The following is a 25347-nucleotide window of genomic DNA, read 5'->3' as shown; positions in this document are numbered from 1 at the left end:
CTAGAAGCGGACCAGGTTTGATTGTATTCTTCTAAATTAAGTGTTGGCACGTCTGACAAATGCCACTGGAGCTTAAACCTCCTTCGCACGCGCTCAGGGGTGACAGGAGCGGCATTAAAGTCGCGCGTAAAGCAGTTGGAAACTTCGATTAATAAAGAGGAACTGCGCTCCACGCGCACATTGTTCCACAAACAGACTCAATGGACCAGCACTCGGACTCACTTCCGGTTCGATCACCCTTAACCCTTTCTGGGGTTCCGCACCCGGAGGTGGTCATGGTGCGTGTGCGTGCATGTGTGCGTGTGCGTGTGTGTGTAAGGAGGGGGGGGCGTTGTCATTGGTGGAGAGGTGTCGCGGCTGCGGCGTTCTCGGCCGGTGAGTGGCGGTTGTTGCCGTCAGTCAACGCCTGACTGGTGCCGACACTCCAGAGAGAGGGAGATGTCAGAGGCTGAGCTGAACCTCACTTTAGTATCGCCAGTGGGGTTCAGCAGCCAGCATGGCCACAGCTGCCTCCAGCCCCTACACCTTGCTCGGATCCAGTCCCATGCTCCACCCGGACAGTCAGGCCATGCAGCCTGCTAGCCCCTTCAGAGGACACCAGAAACTCCTGCACAGTGACTACCTGCAGAACGTCCAGAGCAACGGGCACCCCCTCGGGCACCAGTGGGCGAGCAATCTGTCGGATAGCAGCCCGTGGTCGGCCTCGATGGAGCAGCAGGACATCAAACCGGGCAGAGAAGACTTGCAGCTCGGCATCATCCATCACCGTTCGCCGCACGTCGCTCATCACTCCCCACACCACAACAATCATGGGAACCACCCGGCGGCGTGGGGGACTCCGGTGTCCCACAACTCGTCCATCAGCAGCGGGCAGCAGATCAATATCTACTCCCAGACGGGCTTCACCGTCAACGGCATGCTGGAGCACGGCGGGCTCACCCCTCCGCCCAACCCGCAGGGCCAAGCCATGCACCCGGGCCTCAGGGATACGCTCAGCCCCGAGCACAGCGACCTGGGTGGCCACCACTGCCACGACCACTCCGACGAGGAGACGCCGACGTCGGACGAGCTGGAACACTTTGCCAAGCAATTCAAGCAGCGGAGGATCAAGCTGGGCTTCACGCAGGCCGACGTGGGACTGGCGCTGGGCACTCTCTACGGTAACGTCTTTTCCCAAACCACCATCTGCAGGTTCGAGGCTCTACAGCTGAGCTTTAAAAACATGTGCAAACTCAAGCCGCTGCTAAACAAGTGGTTGGAAGAGGCAGATTCGTCCACGGGCAGCTCGAGCAGTATAGACAAGATCGCAGCTCAGGGGAGGAAGAGGAAGAAGAGGACGTCCATTGAGGTCAGCGTTAAGGGGGTCCTGGAGACGCACTTTCTCAAGTGTCCCAAACCATCCGCGCAGGAAATCACGTCGCTGGCGGACACGCTGCAGCTGGAGAAGGAAGTTGTCCGCGTGTGGTTCTGCAACCGGAGGCAGAAAGAGAAGCGCATGACGCCGCCCGGGGAGCCGCCGCCGCCGCCCCACGAAGCTCCCTATTCCCACGGCGGGAGCGCGGGGGACGCGTCGTCGTGCCACGACCTCTGACCGCCGCACCGCTCCGGAAGGGCTGGACTCTCGCGGTGCGGGTCCCACCGGTACAGACTGCTCCAGACTCACGAGATCCAGCGCCGGAGATACGCGCTCAGCCTTCGCCTCTTTCGAAAGCGCCACGAGGTCATTATTCCATCATTTCACCGCACTCTGTGGAGCCGGTCAAAATGTTTGGATATAAATACAAAAATGTGCCTATAATCTACCAGCGCCTTTAGTTTTTTGTCACCATAATCCAACAAATGGGACTGCTATTATCATTTTTCCCTCTTTTGGGTTGTTCTTTCGGGACACAAATGATTCGTGTTTTCTGAGCTGATTTGATATTTCAGTGTTTGGGCACCACGTGTAATTTTATTGTCCACTCGAGATCACTCAATCCTCCCGTGTTATTATTTTGTAACACACTCGTACAACATCTGTAATTGCTGTTATTATTATTATTGTTTGCTTATAAGCAAATACATTTGTGGATAAATATATTTGCTTATAGGCCCTCATTCCAGTGGTATGTTCTACCAACACAATAGCACTTGAAAACTTATATTTTAATCCTTCCTTCCGTTGTGGCCTGTAGTTTACACGGCCACTCACAAGAACAGTTATTTATAAACGTATTTTGTTTTATTTCACCCATCTTCGACCATTTAAACTGTGTAGACTCTGAAGAGGAGCCGTGAATAGAAAAAAAATGGGTTTGACGCTATTCACCTGCCTATAGTTTTATCGTACGTTCACTATCCAAATTTTATAATATTAAATACTCCTGTTTTTTGGTTTATTTCACAAGTATTTTTTCGAATATTGTACAGTTTTATATATTACCATTTTGAAGTCATTAATTTAAAAAAATGCTCTTAGTTATTCCTGCACTTAATTACCAATGTAAAAAAAAAATATTTTCAGTATAAGATCGAACTGTTTCAGCGGTTTTATTCCAAATTTCGATGACAGCTCAAGTAATTATTTATTTTCAGTATAAAGCTTGTATTATGTTTTGAAATAAACTATGTATGTTGTAATAAACAGTTTCTTGTTACAATTGTTCACTGTAATAATTAAACTTCGGCAGTATTATTATTATTATTATTAACCTTGCGTTAAAGTTCTATTTAAACACCTTAAACGTTAGACTATAAACTGATAAAGACTAGTAAATTAAATATATGTTTCTAGAGTAAAATGTGTTTGATACTCCCCTTCAAAAGCAGCATCTCCTTTTGCTTGCCATGTCCAAATTACAACCCCCCCCCCCCCCCCCCCCCCCCAACCCTACTCCGCCCGCTCCCCATAGGTTTTGGTGTCCCCAACAGCTGTAAATATCCTACAGAGTGGCTCGATAGTCTTGAAAAAAAAAAACGAGACGCATTCTGTATGCAATTCCTCTGAAATGTTATTGTCGGGGCCCTATGCCCTCCTTGATCAGACATGCGTGATGTATCGCCTGGACCAATGGGCCTGACAGCGCGCGCGTGCACACGCGTTGACACACACACACACACACACACAAGCACGCACACACTAGAGAGGCATGAATCTCATTTCAAAGACTACAGTTCTGTATAATTGGCGATGCAAAAGCAAACTAGAACTTGATTCCTGAAAAAAAAAAAATGGTGAAGCTTGAAAATAAATGAGCGGTGGTTTTGAAATAACTAAATGCAGCACTGTTTAAATGATTCAAAAATAGAGCTGGAGAGGGCGAGTGAAGGAGGGGGAGGCGATATGGGGGGAGGGGGTTAGGGCCTTGCCTTGAAAACAGAGAGCCTGACTGGAATACTAATGTGTCTTGAATTTATGCATCTCCTCAGTCTGCGGCCCTGGGAGGGGGTTGGGAGAGACAGAAAGAGAGGATGAAGAAGGAGTGAGGATGGAGGTAAAAGGGGACGCCTACCACAATATGGAAGGAAGTAAAACAAAATATATAGCCATCCAACCGTTTGAGTTGCAAATGATGGGCGTTGAATGCGTCTGATGGAAGGAGAGCTAGCAAATGAACAAAAATGTTGAGTTCAGATTAGCACACAAATTGAAGCGCTTTACTATTTTAGTGGCCCTAAAACATGTGGAGTCTGAGAGGAAGCACATTTTTAAAGATTAACTAATACTTGAATAACTCACCGGTGCAGAAATGATTGACTCTCAAAACACGTCTAGGGGTGAAAAAGAAACAGGAGAAAGTCAGCAAAATATATACAGTATGTTGGAATCGTGTCCTCTAAAATGTTTGAGATTTGATGACTCTTGCAAGGTAACCGAGGCTCTGAATCAGATCCTGAGTCAGAGAGATGTGGTGGCTTCATGATGAGATTGAAAGACTCACTGCTCATCACAGACACACACACACACACACACACACACACACACACACACACACACACACACACACACACACACACACACACACACACACACACGTGTGCATGTGTGTATATGCTGTTTCTTCTGTTTCTATGGAATGAAATATTTTAAGTGATGCTTTGGGTTGTTCCCACACTTGTTGCACATGAATTATTGACCCATTTAGACAGATCATCCCTACAGGGTGTTCTCTTGTGGTCTGTGAGGCAGACAAGCATTTTTATTTGCTTAATTACAGAACACCAAGAAGAAGCTAGAGTGCAAGAATGTGCAACACGCATCAGAAATCAGTTTTAAATGGTATCAAATTGGTCCCCGTATCTCTTTAAATATCATAATCACCTCATATATTTAGACAATTTGAGGGGAAAGCTCTGCTGCTAATACAATAAAATGAAGAGGTATTTTCCCCCTTTTAATTATTTCCTCTTCTGTACCTTCTTGGATCAATGCCAGCTCTTTGCAAGGAAGTCTCTTTTTATTTTCTCTCGTCATTGCAATGATTTTGGAAAATAGTGGCGCTAAACCAGCCTTTTTGGGTATTTCTGTTCTTTCACTTTGAAGTCTGAACAAATGACACTTGAATTTGGGCATATGATACCTCGGCTGTGTGTAATCCAAACTATTGAGCCACACTGTTCAACTAATGAGCTGTTTGCCGGCAATGTGGTCAGTCACTCTTTTGTGTACAAAGCAACAGCAACCACATGATAAAGGGCGGGGGACAAATGGACAGAGGTGAATACACAAAGCAGTAAGAAATGGCTGAAAATGTGCTTGACAATATACCAGAAAGTTATGGAAGGATGTGTGAATTTGTCTTTTCATTTAGAACAACATTGAAGTTCCTCTAAAAGATATTTTAAATATAAATTTAAGGTAAGGGAGTGTTCCTCGACACCACATGTATCCAACCATCCTCATTGATTAGTTAATTATCAGAAAGTTATGGAAGGATGTGTGAATTTGTCTTTTCATTCAGAACAACCCTGAAGTCCCCTCTAAAAGTCAAGATCAAAAGATATTTTAAATATAAATTTAAGGTAAGGGAGTGTTCTTCTCCACCACATGTATCCAAACATCCTCATTGATTAGTTAATTGATTTAAAAAGCGTATTACATATCAAGGTTCAATCCAATGACATTATTGAGTCCCCAGTAACCTTGATTTGAAATAGATCAATTTTTTTTCCAAGTACGGTACATCTCTGTAGTTGTTAGTTTTGAATCTAGTCAGCTTCCAAATGTTAACGTTACTTTTCAGTCACACCGCAGCAGAGCGGCAATTACGAGGTCTTATTTCCAAACCTATCCCAGCAGTCAAGCAGTATCTCCGCACTTAGAGGGGTGTTTTTTGCCATCCCACTTACCCTAACAGCATGTTTAATGAATACACACAAGACACAGATAAGTAAGGGTAGGATGGCCTGTTTATAGCTGTGGGAGAGTAAATCACAGTGTGTGATATCTTCATTTGAGACTGATCACTGCTTGTCCTGCTTGTTCCACATTAACTCATTATCACACACGCCCGCTCCATTAATTCTCTTGCTTTTATTAGCAGCAAGAGTGAATGCAGACGCACGCACGCACACACAGCGGACCAATGACAAGTATTGCCTCTACCTCATGTGACAGCTAATGACTTCATTTGGAGCAGCGTGCTAATTGGCTGACTTGGGGGAGATTCTTGTTAATGAGGATAAATAGATTCACACCTGAATGGGGCGCTACCCAGTCATGGCGGCACCGTGGGAAATGCGGCTGACGTATACAAATGTGGGCTGCAACACAAGATCGTGGAGACCAACTAACACACACACACACACACACACACACACACACACACACACACACACACACACACACACACACACACACACACACACACACACACACACCTGTCCCTTTATACTTCCTCCCAGCCTGGACACAGTTATGTTTCCTTGCCAGACAGACTTATTAGCAGACTGCTTGATTAGCACCAGGAGGCCAAAACAAAGAGCCGCATGTCAAAGCAATTAGCCTCAGTGTTTACCTCTCAGCTCCCAGGCTGCAGATGCATTATCCAGGAGAGAGAAGGGGGGACATGGAGTCAACTCAGACAGCCACAAAGACAGAGGACAACAGCTGGTCCATAGGCAAGTGTGTGTGTGTGTGTGTGTGTGTGTGTGTGTGTTTGTGTGTGTGTGTAATGATGGTAGCATTTCCTCATATCCATCTGCTTTTCAGCCAAGATTCCAAATCTTCTGCTGTCACACAAACACACAAAAGCTTTGTCAGACAAATGAAGATCAGGAAAAAGTGAAGAAGAAAAATAAAAAGTGGAAAAAGTTTACATAACACACCAGATCCAGAGTAGAATGTGAGCGGCTGTCGGGGAGAACCAAAGTAAAATGCGAGAGGCTGTCGGGGACATAATTTAGGATTATCACACGACAGAGACACACACATAAACAAGGCAGAAAACAGCTAAATTACTACAACTGTAACACTTACACAATACTGAAAATGTATTTTTTGACACACACTATTAAAACACTTTTTCAGTAATATGAAGGAACGGAGTAAATTGAGGGTATGGATTAAAAAACTGGGGTAACAGACTATAGTAGATTGTTTTATAGTTATGGATTAGTAATCTGACGGAAAATTTCAGTAGTGCGCGGGAGAAAATAATTTGGTAAATTATGTCCCTCATGGTACCTCGTAGAATGTGCCACAAAAGTCATACACTAATCAGTGTTACCACCCAGTGGCGTCTTTAGCTCAGTGCACCAGCACTTTTCACTTTCCGTGAAGTTTTTACTATGATTTTTGATTATTTGATTTAAAAAAAAAAAAAAAAAAAAAAAGATCAGTGTGTGTGTGTGTGTTTGTGTGTGTGTGTGTGTGTGTGTGTGTGTGTGTGTGTGTGTGTGTGTGTGTGTGTGTGTGTCGATTTGTTGAACGATTCGTTTGAACGAATCTTTTGAGTGAACTGATTCTAAAGATTCAATTCATTTGAAAGAACTGGAATGCACATCACTAGTTGACAGACTCAACTGACACTGATTTGATGACCTAGTATATACATTAATTCATTTAAGTAATGATCTATTACATTGTAAAAGCAGTCAGCGACACAATATCGACACAGTGTCAATACAGTTTGTCAATGTGTCGGGACGACACACGGCGCCTTATGGACCCATCACTAGCAAAATTAGTACCCACAAGAAAACAGACACCAGTACTCGAACAACATAAATACTTCACTTCACTGGTTGTTTGATCTCAAACAAGGTATTTTAAGTTGCATTATCTGACATGACATCAGAGGCTAATGAAGGCGGAAGTACAAGCCGAAACATGTCAGGTAATGCAACCTAAAATACCTTGTTTGAAATAAAACAACCAGTGAAGTGATTGACAAGTGAAAACAAAATGAACTTAGTACAACATAAATACTTTATTCAAGGATGGTCTGAAAAGAAATTTAAACCTCTTAACTTAAAGGCAGTGACTTTGTCTCTGAATGTATATTTGACTGTGATTTTAAAATGTTTTTACTCTTACTCTTTTTACTCACCTCCGACAGCTCTTCGCTTTGGCCTGGACATCCACTTTTTGATTTCCATATTATGTATTTTATGTGCTCTCTTTGCATCCATTGCGGCCTGGTGATCCTAAAAGGGGGATCCTTCCATCTGTGGTCCCTTCTCAAGGTTTCTCATTTTTCCCCTAGTAGGGGTTTTTGAGTTTTTTCCTTGCCCTTTTGGGAGCCCAAGATCAGGGGATGCTGTGAGAATAATTGTCAATTGATTGTCTATGTGAAGCCCTTTGAGACTGCTTGTGATTTAGGGCTATACAAATGAACTTGACTTGACTTAAGCAAATCCAATTTTTTATTAGTTATTTTAATTTTTGTTTGTTTTTAAATTTGAACTACATAGCTTGCACAACATAGATTTTAAAAAATCCACCTGCTCCTGAAATTAACCCTTAATTTATACATTTTACGAGGAAATAAAAGCATAAACTGAATTCAAAATGACTACGGGTTGGTCATTAAAAAGTTCCATTTACAATACAAAAAGGCGTGATCATAGTGAATGAATATAGATTTTAAAAAATCCACCTGCTCCTGAAATTAACCCTTAATTTATACATTTTACGAGGAAATAAAAGCATAAACTGAATTCAAAATGACTACGGGTTGGTCATTAAAAAGTTCCATTTACAATACAAAAAGGCGTGATCAGAGTGAATGAATGTCAATAATGATCTTTAATGTCAATATATACAGAACTTGAAAAAAAAATAGAATCTTAAAAATCAAATGAAATAAATACAATATCATACAATTTCCACAATGTCTTTAAAAGAGATATCTATGGAATTTATGTTTTTTGATTCAGCCTCTCTGGTTTGACAGGTGCATTCCATTCCCCCAGAGAATTCCCAATACAGCTCCCACACGTGCTCTTCATCTTCAGAATCTTCACTGTATATATTAAGATAAAATGGATACAATCAATTGCAAATGTACTAGGTGCAAACAGATCAAACAAATGTCAATAAATATTTATAAGGACTATTTTGATCAGTTTTTCAGTCTCATTTTCAAAGGTAGAGGTTTACTTGCCGAAATTTGGTGGTATTTTGTCAGATCATTGAGCATTTAAAGAAAAAAACGACCTCTTTGAAACAGATACAGTAAAAACCTCATGAGCAAGAGGCCACTGTATTAGTTTAGTCCAGGTGTACCCAAATAAATTAGCAAATTAATATGTATATGTGCAACTAAGAACTTCTGTTGTCACCACACAGTTTCACATTCAGTTCAAGATATTTTGTCCACCTGCAGCCATTTTGTAACCTCTTTAGATACATTGTAAGCATCACAAACATGAATTAAAGGTTAACAAAATACAGCATCTTTCCAAACATGCATTTATACTGCCAAAAGTGCTAGAACATGATTTTGAGCAGTATGTTAAAAAGAAGCATTTTGCTTGTGGTAAGCTTCCAGTCAGCAAACAATTTGTGGCCGTCTCTCAGTCAACATCATCTTGCCAGCACTCTCGCGCATGGACCTTTTACTCCATATTGTGGAGAAAAGAAGAGAGCAAATGCAATTAAGGTAGGAGAAAGAACCGAGGCAGATAGGATGGCAGAACATAGATGAAGAGCAGTGGGAGAGGGTCGGGGCACAGTTTAGCGAAGCAGCATTGTATCAGCCAATCACAGTGAAGGAAAACATCAGCTGGTGCGTTTCTTCCTGAGGAAGAAAGAATGAAAGGCGAGGAGGGCAAGTGCATATGAAAGCTGTGGAAATAAATACAAGTCTGTCTCCCCAGCAGTAACAGATACAAGTTTCTAGTCTTGATTTTGAGCCCATGTCTTCGCATAGGAGCCTCATCAAGTGGACATATGGACAGAGCCGTGCGTGTGTTTTGTCAAATAAATACGTTAAAAAGGGAGACGGTAGCTTTGACTGGCCACTTTTTTAGTCCGTATGAGTGAGGTCAAAATGGTAGCATAGGCTCCCTGTATGTTTATGTGATGTGGTTCTACATGTCTGTTGAGGTGAGTTTCTTCATGCTGCGTCGCTGGGCTAAACTGGATGCGGCCACAGGTTCTAGCACCGGCTGGCTTGTCTTCTGGCTCAGCGCTGAATAAGTGGCAGCCATGGCTCCCTGGAAGCAAAAGACACTAGACATTAGCTACTACTCACAAACACTTCTCTATATTTTGGAATACACGTATCCAACTGCTCAATGCAGCTGGATAGACGATGAACAAAAAACACACACTTCCACAAAAATATGCAGGTTCATTTAGGTGAGGATCTGTAGAGATGCAGATAAATCATTTTCATCATTTCAGTCACTATGGCACTGATAAAACTGGTCACCCCCTGATAAGAACGGCACCTGCCCTGTTAGTTTATTATCATGAATGAGAGACAAAACTGTTGGCAGAGGTGTGGGTTGAACTTAAGGAGCCTAATTACTGAGTTATAAATGGTCAATATGTCACACAACATCTCGAATGTCTTGGTTATAGAGCCCTTCACAGCCTACGTCACAATGATGTCACAATGTTAGCTGGACGCAAAAGAAACTGACGCTGGAGGCAAGTGAACGGTAGCCAGGAGCAAATACTGCTACTGTTGTGTGGAGAAATGCCAAAACCATTAAATCAAAAATAGAAACTTTCAATCTTATCACATCTCTGCCTCTGCCAGTCAGAGAAATTGCAGACGACTGTGGTTGAATTCAATTAGGTGAAAGGATAAAGACAGAGTATCATGAACACTGGTGTTTTCAGCACACTCCATCCATCCGTCCGTCCGTCCGTCCGTCCAGCCACCGACCCACCCACCCACCCAACCCAATCCATCCATCCATCCATCCATCCATCCATCCATCCATCCATCCATCCATCCATCCATTTTCTGAACCGCTTTGTCCCCACGGGGGTCGCGGGAGTGCTGGAGCCTATCCCAGCCGTCATCGGGCAGTAGGCAGGGGACACCCTGAACCGGTTGCCAGACAATCGCAGGGCACACAGAGATGAACAACCATCCGCACTCGCACTCATACCTAGGGACAATTTAGAGTCTTCAATCGGCCTACCAAGCATGTTTTCGGGATGTGGGAGGAAACCGGAGTGCCCGGAGAAAACCCACGCGGGCTCGGCGAGAACATGCAAACTCCACACAGGGAAGGCTGGAGGTGAAATCGAACCCGCACCCTCTTAACTGTGAGGCGGACGTGCTACCCAGTGCCCCACCGAGCTGCCTAATGCTGGACTAGCAAAAGTAAATAACAATAACAACAATGATTCGAGTGGCTTGGACTAGATCAGTGAGAGGGATGTCCCCCTCACCTTGACGAGGTGTGGTGCATCATGGCGTGTAAGCTGGAAGTGAGGAAGTGCATCTCTGCAGGAAATCCAGGAATGCTTTAGAACTTGCTCTGCTGTGTATCGCTGGTGGGGATCCACATGGAGCATGTGAGACAGGAGGTCCTGCAACACGTAAGCACAACCAGCTGCTCAAATAATCACACTTTAGAAAATGTTAGCACAAATAATACTAATAATAGAAACACACCGAATCCCTAACAGTAGTAACTTTTAGTCGTACTTTAAACACTAAAACTACAAGTCAGACTCTGCATTTACCAATGTAGATGTTCGAGAGACCATGTTACCTTTGAGGTGTCTGACACAGTATCCCAGTTACCGCCTGTCAAAGAAAACTTTCCAGAGCCTATTCGAAGCAGAATCTCCTCTGGTGTGTCATTTGGCCCATTTGCAAACGGTGTGTACCTGACAAAAGGATGAATAAAGCATTAAGAACTTCATAAAAGCTAGATTTAGAATCACAACTATTGTGTTCATAAACCCCAGGATGGGTTCTGTATGAGTGTCTTCAAATGGAAAACACTATGTATCCTGTTTCGGCCTTACCCAGCCAACATTGTATATAATAGAACTCCAAGACTCCATATATCACAGGCTGCATCATAACCTTGCCGCATTAGTACCTAAACACAAACACATGTAAAGACAATCAGAGACTGAAGTATTTCAGATGTAAATGACTGACTTCCTCATACACTGCATCCCATTAGACTCCATTCTGAACAACTCAAGTGGTAGTCCTCCTCTATCTGGCTCACCTCTGGTGCCACAAAGTTGGCGGTATAGCAAGGTGTGAGGAGTAGGCCGTTGCCCCCTCGAAGCTGCTTTGCAAAACCAAAGTCACAGATCCTGATTGAGTCTGGATTCCCAGAGTCATCCATATACAGAATGTTGCTGGGCTTTAGATCTCGGTGCACTACCTGACAAAGATGAGTTGAAAAGATTGGATGATTGGTGAGCTTGTCACAGCTTGATGTGTGTATGTGTGTGTGTGTGTGTTTCCTCACCCCTTGACAGTGGAGGTAGTCAACAGTCTTAGTAATGGTGTAAAGCACGGCACTGGCCTCTCGCTCAGAGAAAAACTTCTGCCTGAGGATTTTGTCAAGCAGTTCTCCCCCCTTCATCAGCTCCGTCACCAGGTAAACATACCTGCCCTCATCGTACACCTAAATACAATCACACGTAGCAAGTCCCTGTCACCATGTTTGACTAAGTATGACTTGAGTATGATGAAATACAAAAGCGGATTCGGTTGAAGTTGGGAAATTGTGTAAAATGTAAATAAAGACAAAATACAACGATTTGAAAATCCTTCTCAAACCACATTCAATTGAATACACTACAAAGACAACATATTTAATGTTCAAACTGATAAACTCAATTGTTTTTTGCCAAATAATAATTAACTTAGAATTTCATGGCTGCAACACGTCCAGTAGAAGTTGGGAAAGGTGGCAAAAAATACTGAGAAAGCTGAGAAAAGCTCATCAAACACTTATTTGGAACATCCCACATGTGATCAGGCTAATTGGGAACCATGATTGGGTATAAAAAGAGCCTCCACAAACATGCTCAGTCATTCACAAGCAAGGATGGGCCAAGGTTCACCACTTAGTCCACAACTGCGTGAGAAAATAGTTGAACAGTTTAAGAACAACATTTCTCAAAGCAAAATTGCAAGGAATTTAAGGTTTTCAACATCTATGGTCCAAAATATCATCAAAAGGTTCAGAGAATCTGGTGAAATCACTGCACGTAAGCGCCACGGCCGGAAACCAAGACTGAATGACCATGACCTTCGATCCCTCAGACGGCACTGCCTCAAAAGCCGACATTAGTGTGTAAAGGATTTCACCAAATGGGCTCAGGAAAACCTCAGATAACCACTGTCAGTAAATACAGTTGGTCACTACAATGGAAAAGTGTTTTGTGGTCTGATGAGTCCACTTTTCAAATTGTTTTTGGAAACACTGGGCGTCGTGTCCTCCGGACCAAAGAGGAAGCGGACCATCCGGACTGTTATCAACGCAAAGTTCAAAAGCCAGCATCTGTGATGGTATGGGGGTGCATTAGTTCCCATGGCATGGGTGACTTACATTTCTGTGAAGGCAACATAAATGCTGAAAAGTACATACAGATTGTGGAGCAACATATGCTGCCATCCAAGCGACGGCTTTTTCATGGACGCCGCTCCTTATTTTAGCAAGATAATACCAAGCCACATTCTGCATGTGTTACAACAGCGTGGCTTCGAAATAAAAGAGTCCAGGTTCTCCCCTGGCCCGCTTGCAGTCCAGACCTGTCTCTCATTGAAAATGTGTGGCTAAGAGAATTAGTCTCCTCTCTTCCAAAACGTTTATTGAGTCTTATTAAAAGGAAAGGTGATGTAACAAAGTGGTAAACATCCCCTTTCCCAACTTCTACTGCACGTGTTGCAGCCTTGAAATTCTAAGTTAATTATTATTTGAAAAATAAAACAAAGTTTATGAGTTTGCGCATTAAATATGTTGTCTTTGTAGTGTATTCAATTGAATATAGGTGGAAAAGGATTTTCAAATGATTGTATTTTGTTTTTATTTACATTTTACATAATTTCCCAACTTCAATCAAATCCGGTTTGTACTAATACAAGAAATATTGTACTGACATCCTTGAGAGTAATGATGTTAGGGTGTTGGCCGTATCTCATCAGGATTTCAATCTCCTCGGAGGGGTCCCTCTTACTTTTGTCTATAATCTGTGACATAGAAAAACAATCAAATAGTTTGCATTTCTATTATTGTGCCTGATGAGATAATTTGAACAGTTGTGCTGCCCTCTGCTGGAAAGCTAGAATTGTTCATCAGATTTACAAAAACAACAGAGCACAGCATGAACCAAAACTGAACTTTAAGGGACGGTTTAACTGAGGATACTTGAGGGTGAAAACGGCAAAATGTTTTAACGAATGTACCTTTTGCGGCACGTTGTACATGTGCTCCTTTTCATTTCATGCACAAAGCGCGTTGCAACACTCGCATTGAATTTTGTGCTATGTGCATGCATTGACCCACTGGAGAAGATTTGCTGGGAGAATGTCACAATAACATTTGGGTATTGTTTATATCCGAGTGGGACACTAGTATTTATCGCGCTCTGAAATTATTAAAAGGATCGCCGCAATATTTTGCATTTTATGGACAGCAACGAGTATGTTTTGTCAAGCTGTAGTGTGGCAGGGAAGATGTTTTGCTCATAAAATTCAATATATTGAAGCCGACCGATTGTTGTAATATTTGTGGCGGGCGTTTGAAGTTGACATAAGTAGAGATGTTCCCATGAACTTTGAAGAACAATTGCAATTTCATGTGGAAAGTATGAATGAATCATGAATGAAATGAGTATTAATGAAAATATCACATCCAATTGCGTTTTGCCATGGCAGTGAATCTCCCAACTACTTACTGTAGGAGCAAAAACCCCGCAACAGAAAAAGATAAATATGCATCTTAACATCTTATATGACTAAAGATGTTTGGCTGCAAAATATATTTTAATGTGTAGTTTAATGTCAGTGAATGGTCACCTTCACAGCGTAGTCCATGGCAGAGACTCGGTGTACACAGCGTTTACAAATGGAGTAGGAGCCGACTCCGATGTCCTCCTGCAGCTCGTATAGATCCAAAAACTTGGACCCCGCATGCATCTGAAAGAAAAAAAAAAAAAGCAAAGGAGGTATTTACATCTCATTGGTTGGTGTATATGTGTTATTTAGCTCTGATCAAAGGGGGACGTATTATGGAGAAGACTTTTTAGTGTCTTGTATCTAGACGTGTCTGGAGTGCCTGGCCACTCAAAGTTTTGTGCCTTTCTTTGGCTCGTCTCTGATCCAGAAGTATTTTTATTCATCCCAAAATATTTTTCCATAAAAACAAGAAAAGGAAAAGAAAAATCTGCACTTTTCACTGCAACATTAACTTTGTCAACACCAGGCACACAACTGACGAGGCATTGACGAATATACCTAAAGAAAAGTAATTAAAACTGGACATGCATTGTGCCTGCGCAAATTGTATTTGCGAATGTAAATTCATTCACATCAGTTTATCTTTCCTTCCTTTGCAGCATGTGTAATAAAGTGGAGCAATGTTGCATTGTACACCTCTTAAAAACTTCACAAATAAAAAAATAAAACAAAAATAGATCATTTTCGATCGTTGAAAGCATGCCACAAACTTTAATACCGCAACACAATATTGAATGCGACAATCCATATACCAATTCATATGATTGCACACATTTGTTTGAACTTAATTGCTGTCGTATTAAGAGCAAAGAATGAGACGAATGAATGATGAGCCTTCGCTGTATATGATGCCTTTGTACCATTCCCAAACCTCGAGACCCTTTTACGCAGTTATACAAGTGGGATTGAGTTTACCTGAACTATCGGGAGTATACTAAGGAGTGGGGAACTCTTGTTTTCATCCATTGGCGTTGGAGCAACAAAACTGAAGCCTTTGAAGAGCTGGTGGGCGTTCGCACTGGGAGGGATACCTGGGGAGTCTAAAAGAAACAAGCTGGATAAAACAAAACTACAAACACAAACACTCAATAAATTATGTAGTGACAAGTATAAACACAAAGCAGGATAGTTTGCAAGTTAACAAGCTTAGACTGAGTGAGACTGTATTTGTATATTTACCTTTAGGTGTCTTTGCAGTGAACTCTGGGTCGAAACAGAACGTGTCGTCTGGTTTACCTGCCGCCGGCTTGAACGGGGGCTGAAGCTCTCTCCTGTACAGTTTCTGATGGGGGCCACATTTGTCTATTTTAGATATTAGGGATTAAACCCTTCCCATAGACTGTTTGTAATGTGTGGGCATATATGAATCAGAAAAATTACAAGACAGGTGTCATAAGAAATAGGGTGTGTTAAGAAATATGTTCCGAACGTGCTCCGGTTCAGAAATTCAGAGCCTTGTTCAGAGTGGTCGTTTGGTTATTTGGAATGCACCAAAAATATAGCGTCAGAGTGAACTTCCAAACATACTGTTGTTTTAAATCAACCCCCTCACGTGATCATACATGTTGAAGTGTACCCTTTAATTGACATGCTTATTAAATTATCATCCTGGAAATAAATTATTAGACGTTTAAATTTTTTTTGCATACCCCTGCCACTTATTGAAAAATACTGGTCTTATGCATCATACAATCCTGTTCTGTAGACATGCTGGTTTATCATCTGGTCCACATTAAAGGGGAAATCTCATCATTTTGGTTTAAAATAGTATATATTTTGCTACACCAGTCCTGGAACTTTTCTGACACATCTCATACATGAAAGAAAGGCCAATATCCGTCGTTATTGAACTCGCTCCCATTCCTTTACAATGGTGTCCAGCCACCAGCAGCCTGCTGGCTAATGAACACTCACGCAGAGCTATTAGTTCACACACAGCCAGAACTGGCCAAATGCCCAGATGCACACATACAGTGCTGGCACGGCCAAAATTAATGACAAAACTGAACGTTTGCGAAGTGTGAATCTTCAACAGAAGCTGCAGTGACATGTGTATTTGTGCAGGTAGGTGGGAAATGAAAAATGATTGCATGTGTGTGTGTGTGTGTGTGTGTGTGTGTGTGTGTGTGTGTGTGTGTGTGTGTGTGTGTGTGTGTGTGTGTGTGTGTGTGTGTGTGTGTGTGCACGTATGCCCACATTCCAGTCGATGGTGGAGAAAAAAGCATGGCGTTTGATCTCCTCCACACCATCAGGTCCGGCCCCTTAAGACAAAGATCATATAAGCCTTCAGTAAAGCGGGCACGATGTAGTGGTACTTCTTTAAACAGTATCAATACTTTCACAAGTTGTTCTTTGTGCAATATTCTGCACATGACTGACGTAAATGCCAGTTTGAAAAGAAGACTTTCTCCTTGAGCGCATAAAATAGTCAGGTGTAGTAGTTTTAATTTGCAAGATTACTTACCGAGTCTGTTTGTTGGGTTACGTTTAAACAGCATCCTCAGCAAACTCTGGGCTTCCATACTAAGGAACTGAGGCATTCCTAACTTTGCTCTGAAAGGGGGGGGGGGAGAAAAAGGTAAATATGCCACTACTACACCACTGCCCAAAGAAAACAGTTGACCTTTTGTCACCTAATTTTCTCTTAGTTGGGTGAAGCGCTACCATGTGTGATGTCTTCTCTCTAGTGATGAACGGCATTATTACAACTTACACAAATGATCTAGGGGCCACTTTGATTGTGGTTAGGGCCACTAATTGCCCACTTAATGAGACTGATCTTTTACTAAAGATTTCAAGTAATGGAAGTTACATTGCCTGTCCACTATAATGGACTGTTCGTAATGTCGTCAACAGGTATAAAGGTGTTGGAGACCGCCATATGTAAAAGAGGATTTTGCACTTTAGGGCAGTTCTGATGATTTTTACCATTGAAAATCTGGAAGGGCAGCACAAATGACAAATGAAGTTTAAATTGATGGAATTAGAAAATAATAGAAATAAAATCTCTCTGATAATTTGGGGTAAATCAATAACTGCTGTTGTTTCATTCAATTAGTCACTCATGCATGCGATTTGCCCATCTTGGGTAACACTGCATTTGAAACTTGGGATAACACGCCCAAACAAGTGCTCTGGGAGAGGCCGGTGCGCTGAATTACCCAGAGACAAAGTAATGCTAAGTTGATAGGAGTTTTATCTTAAGTGATATCGCAAGATTCCGTGACTGGTTTTAAATCAGATGATTCCATTTAGAACCTCAGAAATTGCATTGCTTGATAAACAATGTCATGATGATTTTTGTTTAAATGAGTGGAAAAGGTTCTTGCCGCTCCCTCTCATTTTTTCCTTGCAGAACATTGGCATAATTCCTCGTGACGGTGAGCACCTGTCTTCCAAAAGCGACACTAGAAAATGGTAAGTCTGTCATCGCAATTTGTCGCAAGCAGTTTTTAGTCTTTTTGGACCCATGCAGAGGGCTAATTCCGAGCAAAATACAAAATAGCCTGCAATGTGTGAGGCAATGATTACTGTTGGCTGCATCTGTGATGCTATCAAAGCTTGGTCGAGATACCACTGCATTAATATTGGCGGTGTTCCGAAAATGAGAATTTATGGCCACTTGAAGTTCAGGATCAATTCTTTTTCATTTTTTGTGAATTAACATCTGGTGGAAAAGTTATGCAACACTTGTGTTGGGAACACTAAATAGAACTGACATCATCTTATCAATGTTCATTGTTACAGTTCTATTAGAGCAGTTGCATTAGTGTGTAACTCACTTGAGAATCATGTTCATGGTTTCATTGCGGTCTTTCCCTTGAAACGGTAACGTCCCCGTCAGCATCTCAAACTGCAAACATACGAGTAAGTAAAAGTATTAAAATAAGTGTACAATAACTCAATGAGTAAAAACAAGTTAATTCTGCAAAACATCTTTGTTTTAAAGGCAGAACTGTGATTTTATTGTTCTTTTTTTTTTTTTGTTGAAAAAGGGCATTTTGAGTCATTTGCTATTTGAGGTTATCTTCTGTTGTGTGCTTTAACACTAATGTTCAATATTTGATGCTTTGGCAATTAATGACTATGTGTTCTTGGGCCCTGGTTAGGAAATGACAAGACTAGTTAAAGATCAGGAGCTAATGTTTGCGTATTGAGGGAGCCCCCATACCATTAGTACACCCAGCGACCACCAGTCGGCACTCTGTGTGTGTCCTCTCCTGTTGACCACCTCAGGGGCCATATACTCCACCGTACCACAGAAAGAATACGCCTTCTTGTCAGTATCCACTGACTCTTTGCTCAGGCCAAAGTCTGTACACAATGACATCCGATTATGTCTCAAAGAATAAAACTAAAATCATGACAGCCCCCACATAAAAGTTGTGATTGTTTCCTTTTAAGAACATCAAAAATTATTGTGTAAGGTAAAAGGGGGAAAACAGTGCACTAAATGACATTTGGAACATTTCTGAAAACACAAATGTTTTCAAACGATTCTTATTTTGTGACATCCTACATCCTAAATTTGCAGAAGATGCTATGTTATATGGCTACACAGTGAAAAACATACCTGTTAACTTTACATGTCCAGCTTCATCAAGTAAGATACTGGGGGGGAAAGAGCACATTTTCCCATGATGGAAAGATTCAAAATATTATTTTAACACAGTGAAAAGTGTTCATGACCCAGGTGAGGAATTTTTGTGCAAATCTTACTCTTGAATTTTGGGGCTTGAGGTTATAATGCAACAAAAACACTCTGTGAATCTTTATGAAATAAAGGCTATGGTAAGTGCTTGTGTGTGAAAGTTCAGCGAGGTTTCGTACTTCTCTGGCTTGAGATCTCTGTAAACTATGCCCAAGTTGTGCAGGTGGTCAAGGGCCAGGGCCAGCTCTGCAAGGTAGAATTTCACATCTTCCTCTGTAAACATAACCTGTTAAGAACTAGACAGATTTACTTTCAGAACTCAGATGAGGACAATTGTGTGGCAAACAGATACATCGAAGGAAGTACTAACAAGAACGAGAGTATTATTGTCACAGACTGAACATTTGAAGAAGGTAACTGTAGTCTTTTACATTGCCGGCAGCGATAGCTTTGTTTCTGAGTGATGCTTTTACAAAAGCTCTGTCAGGAGAACAACCGTACGTCACTTAAGTTCCCATAGTGAAACCCCTTGAAAAGAGTTGATCAGGGCCATGAGCTGACAAGCAATTCATATTTGAAAAGCTGAAAGCACTTGTTTTTCCTCCAGGAATCCCACTCATACAATGATTAAATGTGAAGACGAACCAAGGAGACATGATGAATATTAAAAGTACGCCAGTTTCACATGTAACGTTCATCTTAGCAATTCCTTTGTGTTTGAAGAAAATTTGTATTTTTCGATGTTGCTCTTCAAATAGAAATAAAAACATCAGATAGTAGGGCTTAAAGTAAAATAAGATGTAGAGCAACAGGACATACGTGTGCTTACCTCTTTGGATAAGCGAGTGAATACATCTCCTCCCCTGAGAAAGTCCAGTATTAAATACAGTTTTCCTTCCGTCTGAAAGGCTGCAGAGGCAAGGAAACACTCTAAATCACAAGCACACGATTGAACTATTGCTTTGCACATACGCGCAACAAACACATGTGCACTTACATCAACGTAAACATTTCTAAGTCCCAAAAGTTTCGTATTTTCCGGACTATAAATCACTTTGAAGTATAAGTCACACCAGCCACAAAATGCATAATAAAGAGGGGAAAAAAAACCCACATTTAAATCGCACCCGAGTATAAATCGCATTTTGGGGGGAAATTTATTTGACGTAATCCAACACCAAGACATTTTAGCATAACCTTGACAAAAACTGACAGATTTCAATTAAAAAACTATTCCTCAATCAAATGCACATTGTACACTGCTTACTGAGACCACTCCCCCTACATGCACTGTGAATTGCATTACATGCAGAGATGATTCCTAGAAAATAAATTGTATCTAATTTTTACTACATATGATTATTTTATTTTTTAGATTTTGAAGAAGAAGAGGGTCTCTTTTCACTTACAATTTTGAATGGGGCTTGGCTCTGTCATTTCGGATGGCGATGCATTTTTATTTATTTTTTTATTTTAGAACAGGTAGTGTCAGAGGAATGAATAATATTTAACACAACATCATGTTATTGTTCTTCAATGCAATAATTGAAAGTTCAATAACATACTTCAATAAAACAAAATGTTTCTATTTTTACTTGAATATCACAGCCTTCCAAAATTCCTTATTTTAACAGCCCATTACATTTACCAGACCTTTTGGAAAGAAAATAAAACAAGATAAAATATCAGAAAATGTCAGATTTGCACATCTTGAGACTGAAATGTTAGCCCATGAACAGGTTATACTTAAATTAGATGGAGAGAAACAGTGGCAGGAATTTCCAAAGCATGCCACAGATTGTCAATAGGATTTAAGTCTGGACTTGGGCAGGTCTGCTGAAGAAAAGTATCCCCACATCAGTACCCGTTTGTTTACTATCATTCATTAACAAAAATATGAGGTGCTTTCATAGAGTCACAAAATTACACAAAAAAGCACATCATTTACTAATTAAAACACTTTCAAAGGCAATTTGTGGCTCTCTAAACTGAATTGGATTCCAACCAGTTTTCTGGGACGATTTATGGTCAAAGTCAGAGGTTCTACTGTAGCACACTTTTCACATTTTCATATTAGCCTCACTAAATTTAACAAGTTTTGAAATGTTGGTCTCATGAAAAAGAGCCACCAATGCCGCTGCTATATCTAGCAAATATGAATGCCCATTTAGAAACTCTTTCTCAAAGACTAATTAGCAAAAAAATGAAGCAATGTTTTTGTGTGTGTATTTGGATACTCCTGGTGATTGTTGAGACTCTTTCGATTGCATCTAAAGCAGAAGATGCGAGGAAAGTCACAGCTATACTATGCTACCACAAGGTACGCATTACTTCATTAAAAAAGTCAATTAGCGTGGCAGATCTGTGTACGCGGCGCATGCAGCAGACACGTCTCAACACACAAATACTACCTCGCTATCCCTCACCTTAACCCATTACAACGTTACACAAAACAACGTAACCTGAGTGCGCTAATATTACCTTTCAGATCCTATGAGAAAATTGAAATCGGGCATCAACCACAACACACTGCCTTTTTAGACGGTCGAGCATCTCAAATATCTTTGGGTGAAATGCGCCCTCACCTTTGGACTCTGTTGTTAACACTTAGCCATGATACCGCTTTAACCGTAGTGCTTACTGTTTACATCACGAATGACCTGAATTACCACGACTGTGCATTGCGTCACAGACATGTCAGCAAGAGCAGCAGGATACGGGGTGGTTTCGAGGGGGAAAAAACAAAGCGTCATGAATACAATATTTACAAAACTAACAATATTTTACGGAATGCAAACTTGACTGAATAGTAACGGTTCCCTGTAGGGTTTCACAGTTAATAGTGTCAGAGCACTTTTGTGAAATCTAAATACTGATAATAAGACTTGGGTGCGTGAACACCTTCAGTATGTGATGTAAGAACTAAAGACACTTCCATATTTTCCATTTTCCTACCGTAGTGCAATTTCACTATGAAGGGATGATTGACCTCCACTAAGATGTCTCTCTCCATCTTGGTGCGAACTCTGTCCCTGACTGTACACAGGAGTGCAGTCACGGATTAAAATGAACACTGACAACAACAGAACACACATTTTTGTGCAATGGGCTTTATAAAAAGTCACGTTACCTTTCAATGATGCCTTTTTTAGAACTTTCATTGCATATAATTGACTAGCATCTGGACCCACAATTTTTCTCACCAGAAATACCTGGTTTGGGAAGAACAATTTAGGATAATGAGCGATAGTGAGAGAGCGGGTGAGCGAGGGTTTTTACTTGATGTGTTCTCACCTTGCCAAAAGAGCCCTGACCCAGGACCTTGAGGAGCTCAAACTGTGATGGATCTGCTTTCTCACAGCCCTCTTTTACGTGGTGAGTGATAGGAATCTCCTTGTATGTCCCTTCATCCTGCACACACAGCAACAAGTGAGCGAAACCTGTTTTACATATGCCAGTCGACATACATTGAGACCTTACTTACACAGTGCGTGTAACACTCTCCCTCCTCCATGGGCTCATCCATGATCTGATGTCCATTGACCTGCAGCCGCAAAAACAAATTACATCATAGGAGTCAGAAAAAAAAGCTAAACTCAAGGAAAGCTTGTGAATCCGTGCTTTCAACTGAACAGAACTGCGGCTCCAACACACCCACGTGAATGATGAGCAAATCAACAGATGAAAACGGTGAGTCACATGCAATAACAGAGCTTTTTCACCAACATGAAGTTCGGTTTGTTGACAAACAGTATGGATTCCGGGCTCGAAAAGTGCACATCCTATACAGCAGCATAGCTCGCTTCTAATTAGCAGTCTAGAATTCCTGACCAGAGCGGACACAGCATGGCTCTTGTGATCCCTGACATTTACTATGTGGCCTCTTTCTGATAATGTCGCTCTGATACATGGTAATAACAACAAATGTATTATTAATGACTGACAACAGAGAACAGCGCTTTGTTTCTCTCAGATAAATATGTAAAACACAATGCAATGCAAATAACTTCGAAGCCAATCAAATGCGTAAACAAATGTATAAACATATACATGTAAATGTAATTATTGTCAAGAGACAAGTGCTGCAGAGATTTTGCAGGTTTCACTTATGAAATGAAGCTTACTGCATGATGTATTCAGCCTAATGTGTTTGTGTGTGTTGAATTCCATCAAGCCTCTGAAGAGAGAGGATGAGTCATACCACTACGCAAGACCACTCAGTGGGTGGAGCCACTGACATACACTCACTGACATCCACAGAACGGAGGCCAACAAATCACTTTTCAATTGGATTGAACTACAGAATGTTGTACAAGCTTTAACCTTTAAAATACACGAGATGAAAGAACTCTGAAGCAATCTATAACGCTGCAATATTAAAATGCAAGTCTGTGGCGCCTGAAGTGTGACATGCTGGCTACAGCTAAAGCCAGGACATCATTCACACATGCATCTTCACTCCCACATATGATGTGGCTCATCACAGCTTGTATCAAGAATGCAGCCTACACTTGCAGCATGGCAGGCCTTTTTCCTGCCATTTTCAAACATGGAATTGGTCATTTTGAATAGACCAAGTCTTTTTGAACAGGTCTGTGTTTGAATGTCTTCCACCATCCAAAACTGATGCAAAGTGGATTAAAAGGCTACCCCAGTTAAAGTGGCTAATCTACATGTTTACTTCATTGTCAGCTGTCAGTGTGCCTCATTTACAATACATTGCATCAGTGTCATTTGTAAACGGTATGCACGACTAGCAGTCAGTGATTACACACATTTCGTGTTGTCAATATGCATCAAGATAGTTCTCTAGTGACTAAGCTACTCTGTAAACAAAAACAGTGGAGTTCTGAAAATGCGTTCAGGTTAGACATATTGTATATGTGTTTTAAGAAATCTCTAACTCCTATTAAATCCGTCGCATCTTTGTAACAGGAGAAAGCTGTTGGTCTCAGTGTGACAACAGTTGAGAATCACCCACGTTTTTTTGTTAGACTGGTTCCCAGTTTAGAAAAGCAGTTTGAAACGGGTTGAAAGAACGCGACATATGGTTTTAATAACGCATACTTAGCAAAAAAAATTAAGAATAAACAGCAACATGCGTAAAAGTATGGAGTAAAATATTTGGTAAATTTACACCGGGAAGTTTATATGCAACAGCATCACTCTTTTTACTCGTGCTGGGAGCAACTCTGAGCGGTAACTTCGAAAATATTAAATTGCAAATTAGTAAAAACACAATCGTTGTTTTTTTATTATGGATACAATAAGAGAGAAGAGAAAGTTACCTGATAGGGAACTGTCACTTGGCACACGAACTACATGCTAATGCTACATGCGGTAAGCTAGCACAGCAGCAAACTCCTCTTGAGAAGTATGACAACAAACGGTACAAGAAAACTGCGCGTCATTGTACTACGAGTCTGACATCATCTCGAAATGCTAGATTTTTGGTGGGGCCAGACGGGACATTTTTGAAACACAGAAAGCCAGACGGCGGTGCAACAAAAATAAACATATTGCCAGCTGTTAGCATTAGCTAGCGTGTTAGCATGCATCGCGATGCGCTGCAGATCGTGACACGAATTGAACGTAACCTTTAACCAGGGCAAGCTACCTCAACTCGGCCACAAAGCCGAAACAATCTTGAGCAAGTAAAAATACATAAACCCCACCTCACTACTTCCGTTGTTTATCTCCATGTTGTGCCAGGATTCCTCTCCAAATCTAAGGCATCGTAGTCCACCTAGACTCACGCTCCAAAGTACATGTTGCCCCCCACTGTAAAATTCCGGTTACTGAGCTCTGTCGTTCACGGGGGTGGGCGGGATGCGCGGCTGACCGTGGACCACTATCAGGGTGAGATTTTGGTGTCACTGCGTGGGTAGATGATGTCAATGATGGGACCATGCGCTCCGCAACGACACCGTTACCCCGCCATCGCCGCGAATATGGCGGCTACTGTGGTAACTGGTCGGTGAATGAGTTTATTGACGTACTTGTGACGCAACTCAGTTAAGGATTTCCCCAATCCACCGCAAAGCACCGGATCGACATGACAGGCTCCGCAAGCAAGGCTTATTTAATGATCGACGGAAAACGCATGAAGGTATCCCATCTGCTTTCTGTTCCATCCATGCATCATTCTGATCCCTGGGAGTTAACGCTGAATGTTGAAGCCTGACCATCTCTTGTTCTGGTGGAAGGAAATAAGAAGCTTAAAGCTCATCCACTTTCACTCGAGCTGTTTTTCTCCCAGATAACAGTCAAGGCAAAAGGATACATATCTTTGGGACCGCTCACCAAAAGCTCTTGGCC

The 25347-nt window shown here is 41.6% G+C and overlaps 2 protein-coding genes across 4 annotated transcripts; one reads left to right on the top strand and one right to left on the bottom strand.

Annotated features, from left to right (window-relative positions):
• Positions 1-496: 496 nt before the first annotated feature.
• LOC147061204 (POU domain, class 3, transcription factor 4-like) lies at positions 497-1591 on the top strand. The gene has a single exon (XM_085905463.1). It carries the CDS (start codon positions 497-499, stop codon positions 1589-1591), a length of 1095 nt encoding a protein of 364 aa, XP_085761589.1.
• A 6628-nt stretch (positions 1592-8219) lies between these two features.
• rps6kal (ribosomal protein S6 kinase a, like) lies at positions 8220-25333 on the bottom strand. 3 transcript variants are annotated; one of them, XM_085937541.1, is made up of 22 exons: positions 24705-25333; positions 22514-22573; positions 22324-22440; positions 22160-22241; positions 21985-22065; positions 19849-19938; positions 19209-19302; positions 18952-18989; positions 18550-18692; positions 18161-18231; positions 16843-16931; positions 16575-16639; positions 15558-15660; positions 15294-15418; positions 14439-14558; positions 13521-13610; positions 11881-12039; positions 11632-11793; positions 11420-11496; positions 11161-11278; positions 10835-10975; positions 8220-9639 (listed from the first exon to the last, which is right to left on the bottom strand). In XM_085937541.1, the coding sequence occupies exons 1-22, from the start codon at positions 24729-24731 to the stop codon at positions 9514-9516; spliced, it is 2178 nt and encodes a 725-aa protein (XP_085793667.1). In that variant the 5' UTR covers positions 24732-25333; the 3' UTR covers positions 8220-9513. The 3 variants fall into 3 exon arrangements, with proteins under 3 accessions (XP_085793667.1, XP_085793676.1, XP_085793658.1); XM_085937550.1 differs by having other exon boundaries at positions 19209-19275; XM_085937532.1 differs by having other exon boundaries at positions 19209-19315; positions 19859-19938; positions 24705-25331.
• Between the last annotated feature and the right edge of the window lie 14 nt (positions 25334-25347).

The sequence above is a fragment of the Syngnathus leptorhynchus genome, chromosome 2 (assembly GCF_054491065.1).
Source record: "Syngnathus leptorhynchus isolate UIUO chromosome 2, UIUO_Slep, whole genome shotgun sequence".
NCBI classification, from domain to species: domain Eukaryota; kingdom Metazoa; phylum Chordata; class Actinopteri; order Syngnathiformes; family Syngnathidae; genus Syngnathus; species Syngnathus leptorhynchus.
The sequence above is the reverse complement of the archived record's forward strand: the minus strand, read 5'-3'. Positions and strand labels throughout refer to the sequence as shown.